This window comes from Pezoporus wallicus, unplaced genomic scaffold (genome assembly GCF_028554395.1).
Source record: "Pezoporus wallicus isolate ANWC-B61680 ecotype Strahan unplaced genomic scaffold, APGP_CSIRO_Pwel_v1 scaffold_3294, whole genome shotgun sequence".
NCBI classification, from domain to species: domain Eukaryota; kingdom Metazoa; phylum Chordata; class Aves; order Psittaciformes; family Psittacidae; genus Pezoporus; species Pezoporus wallicus.
Genome location: NW_026635478.1, coordinates 10,389,058 through 10,406,260, shown reverse-complemented (window position 1 = coordinate 10,406,260; position 17,203 = coordinate 10,389,058). Strand labels below are relative to the sequence as shown.

General features: G+C 46.0%; 2 protein-coding genes across 3 annotated transcripts in view; both read right to left on the bottom strand.

The window, feature by feature from the left end:
• Positions 1-62: 62 nt before the first annotated feature.
• Positions 63-17,203, bottom strand: part of LOC130609007 (lactosylceramide 4-alpha-galactosyltransferase-like) — a 28,592-nt gene continuing 11,451 nt past the window's right edge. The window contains exons 1-2 of one of the 2 annotated variants that reach the window (XM_057427534.1): positions 3,841-4,587; positions 63-1,577 (exon numbers count right to left, since the gene is read on the bottom strand). In XM_057427534.1, the coding sequence (XP_057283517.1) occupies positions 468-1,526 (1,059 nt within the window). In that variant the 5' untranslated portion in view covers positions 1,527-1,577; positions 3,841-4,587 and the 3' untranslated portion in view covers positions 63-467. Of the gene's footprint in view, positions 1,578-3,840; positions 4,588-17,203 lie in introns of those variants that run through there. The other variant, XM_057427545.1, reaches the window with a different exon arrangement.
• On the bottom strand, positions 13,849-17,070 carry A4GALT (alpha 1,4-galactosyltransferase (P blood group)). The gene has a single exon (XM_057427522.1). It carries the CDS (start codon positions 16,963-16,965, stop codon positions 15,874-15,876), a length of 1,092 nt encoding a protein of 363 aa, XP_057283505.1. The 5' UTR covers positions 16,966-17,070; the 3' UTR covers positions 13,849-15,873.

The window sequence follows — 17,203 nt, the reverse complement described above, 5'->3', positions numbered from 1 at the left end:
TTCATCAGCCGTAGGAGGCTTTACCACTCATGGAATTTGGTCCTAAGCTACAGTAACCCATGTCCTATAGCACAGCCTGGCATTTATTTACATACTTAGAAACATTACAGAGAACAAGCCAAGGGTTCCTACAGCTGTTGAAACTACAGAGAGGCTTTTGAGGTATAATACACAAGAGGAACAATGAGATAACAGCAATAGACCAGCAACTGATAGGCACTGATGAACAAATTCACCTTTCTCTGCAGCACCAAGAGCTACTGAAGTGCAAAAGAGTCCAAAATAAGGTTCTGGTTCATCTGAAGCACGTAGGGTCTGAGGCAGATACTGGAAATGGTACAAAATCACTGAGCTGTCACACGGAATACCTGCTCTGTGGAAGGTGAAAGGCACTGAGTGTCCTTCAGGTTGGAGAACTTCCCTGCAGCCAAAGGTCCACAGGTCATACCGCAGGCCCTGGCTGATCTTCAGGAGTCCTTCTTCACCTTTGCATATGTAGCAGGGCAGAACTGAGAATAGAGTTGAGCCAGCAAAGCCTGGGATGTGATCTCTAACCTTGTCCCATGGCTCAGTTTATTCCATACATGCACTGCATAGGTGTTTTCAAGGAGCTTGTGAAGCACTGAGGGGCTGATGGCTTCAAATAACTTCTTCCAGTCCTGCCAGGGAATGGGATAAAAGGCTTCTGAGGGAAGAGCACTCACACCTTTACAGCTCATAGTGCTCTGGATATTACTGATGGAGCACCACTTCTTAAACACACGTGTTAGGAGACCTGGCCCCTGGTGCGCCCAGATCCAGCCATTGTAATTGTCTACGAAGTCCTGCATGCAAAGCTCTATGTACCCATGCTTGGGTTTAAAGGACAGAAAAGCCCCATTCAGCACATCTTGAGACTGAATACCAAGGGCATTGGTGAGGTTCTTCAAGTTCTTAAGCACAATGAAGTCTGTGTCCAGGTAGATGCCACCAAATTTCCACATGATGGCAATTCTGCAGGCATCGGACAGGACAGGTAAGAAATAAGGCTCCCAGCGCTGCTGAGCCTGCAAGTACCACTTTGCCAGAGGTGTTCCAGAGAAAAGCTCTGTCAAGTCCAGGGGCTGGATTTCCACATTGGGGAAGCAGCTCAGCAACGAGAAGCCCCAGTGTTTGGGTAACGAGGCGTTCCTGTTTGCCAAGCCCTTCATGAGCACCACGACCCTTGTCCCAGGGTGCGTCCTCGCTGCTGACTCCACAGAGCACATGAACAGGTAACTTGGGTCAGTTCGCTCCGATGTCTCCACAAAAAACACATTCCCTGGGGAAGGAGGGGGCCCACTGGCAGTAGGATGGGGAAGGGAAGGCAAAACCAGTTCACACCTGCTTTGTGTAGGCAAGCTGTAGAGCTGGCTCTCAGCGTCCTCTCCAGTTCTCCAGTAGAACATGACAGAAGCAAAGAACAAAAAGGAAACAGTGAGGATAGACAGAGCCCCGAGCCTGTGGCTGAGCAGCACTGTGGTCAGTTTTGGCAGGCAGTTGGACATGCTGGACAGTCTTGCTCCAGCCAGAGCCTGCTCTCCCAAGACAGTCGTGATCTGAAGAGGAGAAAAGAAGAAAAAGGCACTGACAGAAAAGGCAGCAGACCACGGACAGCCTCTGGACAACACCACGGCACAGCAGAACTCTCCTTCTGCCACCTCAGGGCAGCATGCCTAAATTATGCCTTTTGGTCATTTCTGAAACAGTCTCCTGGCTTCTCCATATTGTCACAGGGCCTTCAGATCTCACATCAGAAACTACTGCCCATCTTTGCATCCCCATGTTTCAAACATAAAATACAAGTCTCTCTTTCCTGTGTATCACAAACCCAGACTGATCCTCAGTTCTGTCCATGTATGTTACCCATGTAAGTTGTGCTTGCTGCTTGGAAGGACATATGGCATTTGATGCACAAATGGCATGCCTTCACGTTGGTGCACAACAAACTGGGAACACCATTAGAGGCTTTATCTATCATCTAGAATTTCAGGTTATTCTGTACATGAGACAAATATGCAAAAAACCCTAGGACAAGGAAATAGGAATGAACCTGATGAATATTCCTGGAGCTCTGTCAACAGCTATTGTGTGGATCTGCTGCTCCGATGAAAACTTCTCATTATGGTATTTTTCTCCTGATAAACAAGCTGCCTGTTCCACAGCCAAACAAAAATACCAAACCCCCAGTTCTGTCAGTTCATATCAAGAGCCCTCAGCTTCCCAGGCTGTTGATCCAGCAGTTGCTGCCTTTCAAAAACAACCACCTGCCCCTACATAGAGCCTGGCCCATTTTTCATGGCACTGTAGGGTAGCAAAATGGATGAATAATGGGAGGGGAATTGATAGAAAGCAGCAGCAGCTTTGAAGGCAGATGCAGACAGTAAGGATAAGAACTGACTAGGTAGAGAGAGTTCCTAGGCTGCTTCCCAACCCTACTCCCCTGCCAAGTCCTCATTTCTACCTCCTCTGGTAGGTGGTGCTGTCTAACCAAATGGTCACCAACCCAGGATGAAAAGGCCATGCTGACTGTGACCTGTGGAATTGCCAGGTGATGGATATGCAATCCCACCTCCACCCTATCCTTACTTTCTCTCTTTGACAGCAACAACAAAAAAAAGAAGTCATTCTAGCTACATTCTCAGCATTAGCATCAGTATTTCGGCCCTTGCCTTCCCTTAAAGTGAAGGAAAACAGAACCAGCACCTCCTGAGTGCACCACTGCGGCCCCAAAGATCAGTGCACAAAAGCACATGAAGAAGCAGCAAGGCATTTAGGATGAGACGAAACAGCTTCAAGTTGTACCAGAGGAGTTTTAGACTGGTTATCAGGAAATATTTATTCACTTAAAGGATTGTCAAGCATTGGAACAAGCTGCCCAGGAAAGTAGTTAAGTCGCTATGCCGGAAGACACGTAGAGGTGGCATTTAGGGATGTGGTTTTGTGATGTACTTGGCAATGCTAGGTTTACAGTTGGACCTGATGATCTTAAATGTCCTTTCCAACCTAAATAATTCTATGATTTCTCCTGCCTCCCTCTGCTCCATCTCCAGATCCCCATAATCCAGAACAGAGAGCTTCAGGATACAGCAAAAGCTTTAATCAACCAACTGTAACCAAACAGACAGGAAAGAGAACCAAGCTGGCACAATCCATTTGTCATTCATCCCTAAGTACTGTGGCTGGGTGACACACTGAACAATCCATGTAGCCAGAAAATGGCTTGTCAGCCACACTGGGAGGTTTCCAGTGCAACAGCACACAGCCACCACTCTCCCTTCACAAGGCAGTGGGGCTTGGGGGACAGAGAAGAGGCAGCCAGTACACAAATCATCAGGTCTGGATTTGCGGAACACTTTTTTCTCCTGAAGAAAAACACCAGCATGTGCTGTGAGTGTTACAGGCAGGAAAAAAAAAAACATAAAACAAAGAAAACAAAATACTGGTTTTTTACATACCCATTTCTCCCTCCACACCACAACTGTTGTAAATCATGTAAATAATTTTTAGCTTGATAAGCTTTAGAAGAGAAAGGAGGTACAGGCTGGAGGGGACAGAGTCTTTGCTGTAGAGGAAGCAGGAAAGAGTGGCGCTAACGGTGATCAAGCTGCAAGGTTACATGCATATTTTTAGTAAGAGCAAGAACGTCTACTACAATACACTCAGAAATCCTCTTACCCGCTTTTGCAGTGGATAAGAGGACATTTTAGACGCTGCATTAGCCAGTCCATCTATTTCACAAAACAAACGCAGGAAATGTGGCTCTCTACCTTCCTCTGAAATTACAAGTCCCATTGCACAGAAACTGCAAATACTACTCACCTGTTCCTGCTTTCAAGACACCACAGAAGTGACTGCTCAGCTGGAGGTTTTCAAGAGGTTAGTGTCTCTGAGAGCACCTAGAACTCCATGTTCTTGCACTTCCTTTTTCTGAAAAGAAATAGAGATGTAGTCTGAACACATGGAGATAGCAAACAGACTGGGGAGGATGTGACATCATACCTTCAGCTATTACAGTGGCTGATACAGAGATCAGGCAGCTGTGCTGTGAATAACCCGTCTAGTTTGAAATTGATGAGGAAAAAAAGCCCCAACACTCAAAAAGGAAGAGGGAATCGAAACCCATTATCGCTACACATTAAGCTTTCTACTACGACAGGAAAACGGTTAGTTTTGTTTTCTCCTTTGCTTAGAATTCCCAGTGCTCATGCTGTTTGGGTAGCTGCCATGATAACTGAGCTGAGTTTCACATCACTGTCTCCTCCCACCCCAAGACTTCAGTTCTGAATGCTCCTTTGAACACACACTCTTTAGACCAATTAATTTACTCATTCATTAGAGAATACTCCCTCTTACATCAGATACTTCATTGAATGACTTTGCCAAATTCAGGTGTCCCTCGTTTCTTGACAGGTTCCCCTTGTCCCTGTACTCAATGGCAGCTGACTGTCCCTTACAGAAGACATGTTCACGCATTTACAAAATGTCACCTTTATCCATACAGCCACTAAGTGTAGCGTTTACTGCAGTTTCTACCAAGTTGGCTGCAACAAATGTCAGGTCTATGTAGTCCCGACCACTCTCCCCTCCCTACATCCTTCCAAGCACTGCAGCACCCTGGATAGACTCATAAGATGCCAATACTAGGGAAGGTCTGTGGAAGGCATCTTATGTTATTCCCAGCCCTTTCATCGATGGATCTCTCCAGGCCCCAGGTCAGGTCTCATCTAGTCACAAAGTCACAGAACAGCTGGGGTTGTAAGGCATCTCTGGAGACCATTTGTCTGACTCCCCTGCTCAAAGCAGCATCACCTACAGCAGGTTGCTCAGGACCATGTCCTCTTGGCTTTCAACATTGTCCAAGGACAGAGACTCTGCAACCTCTCTATGCAACCTCTTCCAGTGGTTCACCACCATTCCTTTCATTCTAATTTCTTGTGTTTTGGTCTGTATCCATTATGTCTTATCCTATCACTGGATTCCACAGAGCCTGGCCTGTGTTCTTTGCCCCAGCCACCTTCAATCAGGTATTTATACACTTTGACAAGACCCCTCCCAAATCTGTTCTTTTTAAAGAAAAATGATCAAGAGTTCTCTCACTCGTCACACAGCACATACTCCATTCCCTTTCTCATCCTAGTGGCCCTTCACTGGATAATCTCCAGTGTATCCATGTCTCGCTTTTACTGGGAAACCCAGAACCTGACACAGCACTCCCGATGTGTCTCACCAGTGCCAAGCAGTTGGGAAGGATTGCTTCCTTTGGCCTTGCTGGTATTGCTCTACAGAATGCAGGCCAGCAGGCTGTTGGCTGCCTCTGCCACAAGGGCACACTGCTGGCTCCTGGTCAGCTTGTTGCCCACAGGACCACCGGGTCCTTTTCTGCAAAGATGCTTTCCAGCTGGTCAGCCAATGTACTTCTCAGGTCTATCACTGCATCAGCTTTGCCCAGGCTTTGTAGAAGCCACAGCCAGCTTTATCTCACCTAACTTTAAAAGTCCATGGTACAGGCACTTGTGTTCCCATTACAGGCAGCAATGCCTGAAGTCACTTACCTGCTTGTGTAGCTTGCGTGAATGGCCTGCATAGATCACCAGTGACATCTTATTATAGTCACTGAGGACACTAGTCCTAGTCCTGGGCCTGGTCACTAGTCCTTCTGCTGACGTGGGCATGCCTGCTTCTGTTTTTCCACAGTGTGTTCAATACTCCAGTGAAAGGAATGTAATGCTCTTCCTTCTCATAACAGTGCAGAAACAGGCAAATACTGAGGCTCTCTCAGAGTTTGACAAGGCTTTTTATACACTCACATGCCACAAGAATTTCTTCTACAGGGCAAGAAAACTGCTAATGCATGTTTTCTGACAATACATGATTTGCAAACTACTGTATGATTTTCACAACCTTGTTCGCTAAATTCAAAAGCCTAGCTAACCAATGCAGTGCTGGAAACAGGAAAACAAACCCCAACAAGAAAACCCCAAACAACCAAACCAAAACCCCCTGCCAGGGAGGAGGGGAAGCTGGGAGGAAGCAGAGACAGGACACCTGACCCAAACTGACCAAAGAGGTATTCCATACCACAGCACATCATGCCCAGGATGTAACTGAGAGTTACCTGGAAGAGCTAGTGGACTGCAGGGTTGGACTAGGTATCGGTCAGTGCATGGTTGGGCTGGGGGGGCGAGTTATCGGTTGGCTGGTGGTGAGGTGTTGTATTCTCTTCCCTTGCTATTTCCTTTATCATTATTATTATTGGTGGTAGCAGTAGTGATTTGTGTTATACCTTAGGTACTAAACTGTTCTTATCTCAACCCGTGGGAGTTGCATCTTTTGATTCTCCTTCCCATCCCTCCGGGAGCAGGGGGAGGGCAAAAAGGGGGGGAGTGAGAGAGCGACTGCGTGATTTGTGGCTGACTTTGTTTAAACCAAGACAAATAGTTAGGGTGGAAAAGGAGCTTAAGATCATCAAGTTCCAGCCCCCCTGCCATGGGCAGGGACACCTCACACTAAACCATATCACCCAAGGCTTCGTCCAACCTGGTCTTGAACACCGCCAGGGATGGAGCATTCACAACCTCACTGGGCAACCCATTCCAGTGCCTCACCACCCTTACAGTAAAGAACTTCTTCCTTATATCCAATCTAAACTTCCTCTGTTTAAGTTTTAACCCATTATCCCTTGTCCTGTCACTACAGTCCCTAATGAACAGCTCATCCCCAGCATCCCTATAGGCCCCCTTCAGATACTGGAAGGCTGCTATGAGGTCTCCACGCAGCCTTCTCTTCTCCAGGCTGAACAGCCCCAACTTTCTCAGCCTATCTTCATACAGGAGGTGCTCCAGTCCTCTGATCATCCTTATGGCCCTCTTCTGGACTTGTTCCAACAGTTCCATGTTCTTTTTATGTTGAGGACACCAGAACTGCACACAATACTCCAAGTGAGGTCTCACAAGAGCAGAGTAGAGGGGCAGGATCACCTCCTTTGACCTGCTGGTCACCCTCCTTTTGATGCAGCCCAGGATATGGTTGGCTTTCTGGGCTGCGAGTGCACACTGAAGCCACCTCATGTTCATTTTCTCATCAACCAACACCCCCAAGTCCTTCTCTGCAGGGCTGCTCTGAATCTCTTCTCTGCCCAACCTGTAGCTGTGCCTGGGATTGCTCCAACCCAGGTGTAGGACCTTGCACTTGGCATGGTTAAACTTCATGAGGCTGGCATCAGCCCACCTCACAAGTGTGTCAGGGTCCCTCTGGATGGCATTCCTTCCCTCCAGCGTATCAACCGAACCACACAGCTTGGTGTCATCGGCAAACTTGCTGAGGGCGCACTCAATCCCACTGTCCATGTCAGCGACAAAGATGTTGAACAAGACCGGTCCCAACACCAATCCCTGAGGGACACCACTCGTTACTGGTGATTCTCAAACCTCCAGGCCTAAACTTTTGTATAATCATTATAAATAACTGTCTAAGCTAGAGGTGATCGGGAACAAGTGGCTATGTATATTACAGAATTGCAAGCGTTGCTTGCAGAGTAGAATATAAACTAAGGATGTGAACAAGGACTTTTCTTTTTTTTTTGTTTTCCTTCTGTGATTTAATGGATACAGCTTATGCCTAGTTAATGAGCAGATTTAACCTATGAAGCTAGATATACCTGCAAATAAGCAGAAAATTATAGGAAAAAAGGTGCAAAAGGGATCATCTAGCTATGAATACGTACCTGCTGAGCAAAAGGGGAGAAGAAGGAGAACACAGAGCAACAGAAACAGAGGCACAGACAAGATTCTGTTTTGCCTAACGTGCAAGAATAAAACTGCCAGACAGAAGCCAAATGATCCCAAATACCCAGACACTCACTGGTCACCTGCCCACAGGGACCAGGAAGGGTGATCACCTGAGTGTCTGTAACTTTGGCTCCCACAGCTCATCCTTGCCCTTAAATACACTCTCTGTCTTGACAACCAGGATGCTCTCTTCTAAGCTGGCCTGCCTATGGAGTGCAGGGAAGCACTTCTAGGCTGTGGGGAGAGAAGCTGAACTACTGAGCAGGCAGCTGCTGAGGCTGTAGAAAACAGCAGGAAGAGCCAATTTAGGATTTGAATGTTTGATCAATTCACAATACTCCCAAATAAGAGGACCCTTGCAAAAGCTGGAATTGTGACTGAGTGTTCCCACAGTGTAGGAAGAGGAACTACACCTGGTGACAGTATTCAGCTGACATAATCCCAAGTAGAGAGAGAAACTTCTTCCAGTCTTGTGAGCTCTTTGAACCGGTCTTAAAAGAAAAATAACCAGTGCCTGTCCTGCGAGCCTACCTGCATGCAGTGCACATCCCTAGGGTTGTTGGAAGACCACCCAATCCTAGTGGCTCTCTGGTCAGAGGAGATGACGTGGATCCTCTGTCCTCCAAACCTTCCCACTGCCCTCCCTCCTTGTGTGTTCTTTGTGTTGGTTTTCTTGGTCCCCACATTTGCCCCATCTCACCCAGCAGTGACAAAACCCACAGGGATGAGTGCCAGAGCCTTCCCTTGAAGAAGGGAACCTGTAAGAGAAACATAACCTACATCTACCTTTATTATTAACTAAAATGGATTGAGAATGTAATTCTTTCATGTCCTCCAGAACATGCTTAAATGTGGATTTACAAGAAAGACTGGTTAGAGATGGTTTTGTATCTTAAGCTGAGCAAGATGCTTTGAACTGTCCCTTCCACAGCCAACATTTTAAAGCAATAGGTGTGCCCTCTTACGGCCAATTTAACCATCACTCCTGCAGAGTGCTATACCTTCCCTTCATTCTTTGTCTTACCATTGCTTGTCTTTGTCACATAATTTTAATGCAACTTCAACTACCTTATGTCATTATACTATTCTAAAGCTACATTTAAGGTACATCAAGTAGAAAGACAGCATCATAGCTCTCATCAGCCTTGGAAGAAGTGATTGCACCAGTCCCACTTGTCTTTGGGAAAATGAACCAGGTACCCTTGAGGTTAGTGATGTCCCTTCAAGTAAGCATATGGACATATGAACAGAAAAGCACTGGGAGGGGGTATGGAAATTTGCTATGAATTCAGAACAAAAAACAGAGAAAGAAAAAGGACCAGCAAAGTGCTGCTGCATACCAAGATAGCTGCTAAGGGTCCTGAGCAATATCACCGATTACAAGCAGCCTGGTAGGAGTATTTTAGAGACCTGTCAGCTGAAGATCTACATTTTCCTCAGATGTACATTACCAAAGAGTAGAAGAAGTAGGATTTGACAATACCCACATTCAGTGGGTGACTCCTCAGTCTTTTAGACATGGAGGAGCAGCACGATGACAAATAGGGATGAATCCACCAGCAAATTTCCATAGTATTTCGTTTATAGTATATTATTTATATATAGTGTTTAGGGCAGCTAGTTGATGGATTCACCCCTGTCACCATGCTCTTTGGCATCACTCTGCTCTACCAACTCCCCTAGTACTCAGCATTTAAGCAACAGCTCCTCCTTCTGACCCTAGAAAGAATGGCAGACAAAGCGCGTGTGCATGAGGTGAGTTGAGAGTATCCTAATCGTAATGGGTATATTAGATTGAGCCATAAAATACTGCAGCTATAGACAGAGGGCTCTTAAGGTACCTGTCTCTTAACTACATCTTTTGTGCTTAATCACAGATTCACCTTTCCAGAGCGAACCCTGCAATATCCAATTTCACTTACATGGTTTTTAGAACTGACTTTTCTCCTGATATAAAAGAAAGAACATTGAAAAGATCCACTCATAGAGCTGTAATGCAGTGCTGGACAGACACTCCATGAGGTGAGAAGAATTAAAAGCAAGCCACAGCAAAGAGTTGGAGGATGGTAATAGCATGTTTCTGCAAAAAAAAAAAAATAAACACATTGTAGGAAGAGATGACACTGCAGGCTTTTTATAGCTGCTGATTCCCAAATCACTGTACAGAAAGTGACCATAGCTTGATCTCAGTGAAGTTATCCAGAAAAAAATGTATGGCCTCTGTGTATTGCTTGCAACATTAAGTAAAGGCCACAAACAGAAAAATCGCAGTCAGTCATGGCAGCATCATTGAGTTTTTCAGTTCTGCTTCAGTCTTCCTAAATACAATAGACAGCGGTCTAAGATGAGTGAAAAATGCTCAATAATGCCATTACACTTAGAGCAGGAAATCTGCTAAATGAATTAAGATAGAGATCACAGAATCACAGAATCCCAAGGGTTGGAAGGGACCTCAAAAGATCATCTAGTCCAACCCTCCTGCAAGAGCAGGGTAACCTAGAGTACATCACACAGGAACTTGTCCAGGCGGGCCTTGAATATCTCCAACACAGGAGACTCCACAACCCCACTGGGCAACCTGTTCCAGTGATCTGTCACTCTCACAGTAAAGAAATTTTTCCTGATGTTCACATGGAACCTCCTATGCTCCAGTTTACACCCATTGCCCCTTGACTTATCACTGGACATCACTGTCACTGAAAAAAACCTAGCTCCATCATCCTGACACTCACCCTTTACGTATTTGTAAACATTGATGAGGTCACCCCTCAGTCTCCTCTTCTCCAAGCTAAAGAGATGTAACAGCTTCCAAAAAAAAAAAAAAAACAAAACAAAGCAGGCATACTCAGTTTCAGGTAAGTGATCTTGCCAGTAGTTCATCAACTGTGAAAAAACACTAGGAGGAGATAGCGCAGTGGTACACCAACCCCTGAGCCAACTGGGGAGCCCAGAACCAGACACAGCACTGCAGATGTGTCTCGCCAGTGCTGAGTAGTGGGAACGACTGCTCCCCTTGACCTTGCAAGTGATGCTCTACGTATCGCAGCCTAAGCAGGGTGTTGGCTGTCTTTGCCACAAGGGCACACTGCTGGCTCCTGGTTAACTTCTTGTCCACAGGTGCATGGAGTTATTCCCCACCAGCTAAGATTCTCCTTGTTGAACTCAGAGAGATTCCTCTTGGCTCATTTCTCCAGCTTGCTGAGGGGCAGCTCGACCACTCTGTGTATCAGCCACTCCTCCAGTTTTGCATCATCTGCAAACTTGTCAAGGTTGTGCTCCATCCCATCGTCATAAAGGTCATTAATAATGACATTAAATAGTACTGGCCCCAGCACAGGTCCTTGGAGTATATCACTAGTTACTGCCCCCCACCTGGACTTTGTGTCATTCATCAAAATCCTTCAACTCCAGAAGTTCAGACAGTTTTTGATCCACCTCACTGTGTTTATGTAGTCCACACTGAATCAGTATGTCTATGAGGCTGTTGTAGAGACACTGTCAAAATTTTACAAAAGTCACAGTAAACAATTCCCCTATCCACTGGGCTGGACATTTCATCATAGAAACCTATCAGTTTTGCCAGGCATAATTTCCCTTTTATAAATCCATGCTGGCTACTCCTAATCACCTTCTTGTTCTCAATATATTTGTTGATGACTTCCAGGAGGATAACCTTCCCAGGGTTCAAGGTGACACTGACTGGCATGTAGTTCTCTGGATTCTCTTCCTTGCACATCTTGAAGACAAGCAAGATAGGAGTGACGGTTGCTTCCTTCCACTTCCTCCAATAAGTAAGACCTTACAAGCATCACATCACATATGTCATTGTGAGACAATGACAGTAACCAGCTCCCGCAGCACTCATGGATGCATCCCATCAGCTCCTATTGTAGAATCACAGAATGGTTTGGGTTGGAAGAGATCTGAAAGACCATCTGGTTCCAACCCCCTGCCATCGACAGGGACACCTTCCACTAGACCAGGTTGCTTCAAGCCTTGTCCAACCTGGCCTTGAACACTGCCAGGGATGGGGCAGCCACAGCTTCTCTGGGCAACTTGTGCCAGTGTCTCACCACCCTCACAGTAAAGAATTTCTTCCTAATGTCTAAGCTAAATCTATCTAATCATCAATCTGTTCATTCAGTCCTGACATGCCATGAGCAAGAGACTGGCATGCACCCCCCACAAGGAGAAATTACAATGTAGAGAATCATCTCTACATTTCTCTTACCTGTAGAAATGAATTTTGATTTGCTTCAAACCAGTCTCTAAACTCCCTTTCAATCTCTCACCTCCTATTGATCTTCTGCCTCTCTAGGAGGCTTCTGCTCTTTGGAAAAAAATAACGACAGATGGAAAAAAACAAACAACAACATTGGTAGCTTTAATATCTTTTGAAAATTGTTTTCCAAACAGTGTTTTCTATAGCCTTATAGTGTTTTCACATGTAACTTGCCAGACTTTTCTCCCATATATGGATTCCAGTTCGTGAAAAGAAATTTCTTACTTGTCATGCCTCTACCAACATACTGCAGGGCCATGGCAAGCTGCTAGTTGGTTCCATCAGTATACACAAATTTAAAGGCCAAGATCTCAGACTGAGCTGTAATGGCATGGTGCAGATGAAGTGACTTCCTCCTGTAGTTTTCTCTTCTGGACTATGCCTGTTCACCTGAGTTCCAGGCATGGCTGCAAGAAGATAACAGAGACCACAAGCCACCTGCATAGAGGGAATGATCTCAGATACTTGAGAGAGATGAACCTGGAAGACCAGGGTGCTGGTGTTCATAAATGGCATATCCACACGGATCGTGTGGAGACCTTTGTTTTAACTCCTCATTCCTGCTAAGGACAAAGCAGCCCTATGCAGACCACAGCTCCCAATATATAAGATTAAGGCAGGTAGCTGCACTCTCCCACAAGAAGGGCTCTTAAACTACTTTGTACCAGAGGCTCCCTGGACTACACACTTTTGGAGAAGGGAGAAGGAAGAGGGAGGAGGATAATGTGGTGGTAGGGGAAGAGTCCTACAGAGCATTACAACTTATTGCACATCCTAGATCCCCACAATACAAGAGCTCCTGACATAGGATAGCTCCCAGCCAGCACAGGGGAAATAATAATCTTTCAGTCCTTTCCCAGGAGACCAGGTCCAGGATTACTGATCCTTCCTTACTCCTCTTCTGTTGCAATGTCCAATTCTGCATCTTCAGCCCGCACCCCTGGCTTCTCTCCTTGATGTACTGCACACTTTAAAATGCTTTTCTGCATAATAACTAACAGATTGCTCAGACTTAACCACCAACGCCTCACAGAACAAAATGGAACATCTTGGTAGACAGAAGAAATAGTAAAAGCTGTATTTATTTTTCTTTCACAAGACAAAGGAAAAAAGGCCAAAGGCTGCTTTGGTTTGATTCTCTCCTTATCAAACCTCAGAACATTGACTCTACAGGGGAAAACAAACAAACAAAAACAAACCAGTACATTTATCCAAAAAGGCACTTTCCTAGAATAAGCAGTGCTACATCAAGACAGATATTCGTTGCAGTGGAGCCCCAGATACTCCCATATTCAGTTCAAGGTATTGCCACAGTATAGTCCCATGTTACACCTTCATGATTGCCAGCCACCATTATACCATCTGTGGTACGGGTTCATAGCTCACTAAGATTGCTGTTGTTTAGCCCAAAGAGCCCAAAACAGAAGGAACTACATGAGAAACCACACCTTACTGACCACACACTAAACAGGGCTGTAAACTTTGCAACTGCTTCTAAAGAAAGCAGTGAAAAAAACACCCACAGAGTAGTGACAGGGGGAGTAGAGAGTGAAAACAGCATCCACTTATACCACTTAGTGTGTTGAAGAATGCTTATACAGTCAATAAGATCTCCTGGTTCCCCACGAAGTCCTTGTTCTTAAAGATACTCAGTGCTGGGAGAGCTGCAGACATTCAAGTGGCTCCAGGATATACCATAAAACTGGGCAGAACGAAAGGGCAGCTCTACATATATATACACACACACGCGTGATGCCAGCCACTGGAGGGGTGTTTACAGCACCTCCCTCACTCCAGAGTGGCTACATGTGCACAGGCCTCATGCCCTGCCAGGCTCACAGGCAGGCATTCAATCAAAGCAGCAGTAGCCTCCGATCGACACCAGACAGCTCAGCATTTGACAAGTAGTGCACATCCTCCTTAAGCTCCCATGGCCATGTTCCTTGAGGGGCAGGGAGTTGTTTCGTAAAAATTATGGGCAATTTGTCTCTCTCATTTTTATAAAAAAGTCTCATCAAAGAAGAGACAAACCTGAGAAAAAAACAGAGAAATGTTGCATGCACAATCTTTTACGTTTCTGACCACTGCTTTGGCTGAACTGAGCAAACCTCACATTGCTTTTGGTTAACCTGGGAAACAGAAGAGGCCTCAGACAACTGCAGCCCTAGAAATCATCTGAGTCACACTCAGAGGGTTTGCAGGAAATACCATGTGAAAGAGCTCTCACTTTGAGGCCAGCTGACATTGACGATCTGACTGACTTACGTTCATCAAAGGGGCCATTGGACCACCCCACTGCTGTTCCAAAGCTTAAGAATAGGAGACACACTGGAGGCAGAAAGTATTTTACAGTACAAGAGGAAATGGCCAATGCTTTGCCCATCTGCATTAAGCCTATCATAGTGTCAAGCTCATGTGCTTTACCAATCCCCTTTAGAGTGTGGGGGGGTCCAGATGTAACGATGCTGATGGTCTTGGTCATATTCTTGTTTCTCACTGCTCTTTCCCCACTATTTTCTGACAAGAACAGTAAGAGCATCGGTAAATCCTTTTGGCCATAAAGGGGCAGATTTCTCCCACAGTTTGTCCAAGCTTGCCTCTGTGGTGGGAACCCTCAAAGGCACAACAGCATCTTGTGAAAGATATGTTAATTTTCTCCACTACAATTCAGGAAGATGCTCAGGGAGAAGAGTAAAACTTCCCACTGTCTTTCTCAAGACCTTCTAGAAGAGAATTGTACTCCTAGACAGTGAATTGCAGGAGTACTGCAGGCTACTTGAAGATGTTCACCATAAATGACTCATAAACGAATTCAGACAGTACAGGTTTCCTATCTGTCCTCTCTGTAACCTTGGAAATATTTGGAAACATAATGCATTTCTTTCAGGATCCATCCAAGTGCTGAAAGATCTGGTGCTTCTTAGATGCAGTTACAGACATCTGGTCACAAAGACAAACTCAGTGTAAAAGACAGTTCAGCTTTTCCTGTGTCAGGTACAATTTAAGGCGTGATTTAGGTGAGCTTTCCTGTTCATCACAGGGTGTTAATTTGCCACTACTATAAAATCAGTCATTGCTTCACAAAAGCTCCTTCTAAACAACGAGCTGGACTGAGATCCTCATGTTCTGAGTTGCGCCAGGTTTTTACATCTTTAGACCTAGGACATTAAACAGAGATTGCAGCATCCTGCTGCCTGCTCAAACCAGACATGAGAAAGTCTCCTCCACCAAAAACTTCAGAAGAGAAAGGAAAGAAAAGAAAAAGAAGCTGCCTTAGCTCTTTCTTGTCTGTTTTCTTCTACATTTTTCTCAGGGCACCTTCTCTAGCACATCCTTAACTTGCTCCTCATTCCTGTTCTTTGCTCTTCTGCACTTCCATTGCTCTGAGGACTGCGCTTTAGAAATCCTATGAATCAGTCAATGAGATACGCATTTCTACAAGGGCCTCTTGCAGGTTTACAGCCACAGAAAGGGGCCTTATTCCTCTGAAAGGCTGATGTAGGCTGTCACAAGTGGACCGGTACTTGCTCTTCTCCTGAGATTTCTTTGCCTGACCAAAGGAGAAGAAAAGTCCTTCAGAGAAACAAATGTTACTGGTAGGCAGTTATAGTCAAGACAAAGAGCTGCATAGACACTGGCTGAAGCTTCAGGCTCTACCTACACCCCACAAATGGCTTTTATCCTCAACTCTCACCTCCTCAGTTCAAAAGAAAGTTCATTTGTGATGGAACAGCTGGGGAGAGTTGTGAGCTCTCAGGCAACATCTCTTAGCTGACCACTGAGTCACTGCCGTACAGAGTCCTTCTTCATGATATCGTAGGTGGCAGGGCAGAAGTGAGAATGCAGTTGAGCCAGCAAAGCCTGGGATGTGATCTCTAATCTTGTCCCTTGGCTCTTCTTGTTCCATACATGCACTGCATAGGTGTTATTAAAGAGGTGGTGAAGCTCCGAGGAGCTGACCACTTCAAAGTATTTCTTCCAGTCCTGCCACCGAATGGGATAAAAAGCCTCACGGGGAAGAGCACTCACTCCTTTGCAGCTTGTACTACTCCGAAGGCTCCTGATGGAGCACCACTTCTTAAACACACGTGTTAGGAGCTGTGGGCCCTGGTGTCCCCAGATCCAGCTGTTGTAGTTCTCCACAAAGTCCTGCATGCAAAGTTCCATGAACTTGTGTTTGGGCTTAAAGGACAGAAAGGCCCCATTCAGTACGTACTTGGACTGGATACCAAGCACATTGGTGAGGTTCTTCAAGTTCTTCAGCACAATGAAGTCTGTGTCCAGGTAGATGCCACCAAATTTCCACATGATGGCAATTCTGCAGGCATCGGACAGGACAGGTAAGAAATAAGGCTCCCAGCGCTGCTGAGCCTGCAAGTACCACTTTGCCAGAGGTGTTCCAGAGAAAAGCTCTGTCAAGTCCAGGGGCTGGATTTCCACATTGGGGAAGCAGCTCAGCAACGAGAAGCCCCAGTGTTTGGGTAACGAGGCGTTCCTGTTTGCCAAGCCCTTCATGAGCACCACGACCCTTGTCCCAGGGTGCGTCCTCGCTGCTGACTCCACAGAGCACATGAACAGGTAACTTGGGTCAGTTCGCTCCGATGTCTCCACAAAAAACACATTCCCTGGGGAAGGAGGGGGCCCACCAGCAATGGAGTGTGGAGAAGGCACAGAGTGAGCACAGTGGATTTCAACAGGCAAGCTGTAGAGCTGGCCTCTGCCCTTAGGGTCCTCTGCCATTCTCCAGTACAACATGATGGAGGCAAAGGACATGAACTTAAAGGCAAGGATAAACAGAGCCCTGAGCTTGTGGCTGAGCACCACCCTGGTCAGTTTTAGGAGGCAGCTGGGCATCCTGAGCATTCTTGCTCCCATCAGAGCCTGCTCTCCCAAGACAGCCGTGATCTGGAGGGGAGGAAAGAAGAAAAATATATTGACAGGGAAGGCAACAGACCTCGAGCCTTGAGACAGCGCTATGGCAGAGCCGCATGCTGAACTCTCCTTCATGCAAGGGTGCTTCAACTAAGTCACCTTTAAAAAAGCATCCTGGCTTCTTCATGCTGCCACCATGCCCACAGGGCTCCGTTAGAAACAACAGCGCATGTTCAGGCTG

What these genes read in the sequence shown, in the direction of transcription:
- A4GALT (XM_057427522.1), bottom strand. Translation starts at nt 16,965, where the DNA reads ATGGGAGCAAGAATGCTCAGGATGCCCAGCTGCCTCCTAAAACTGACC.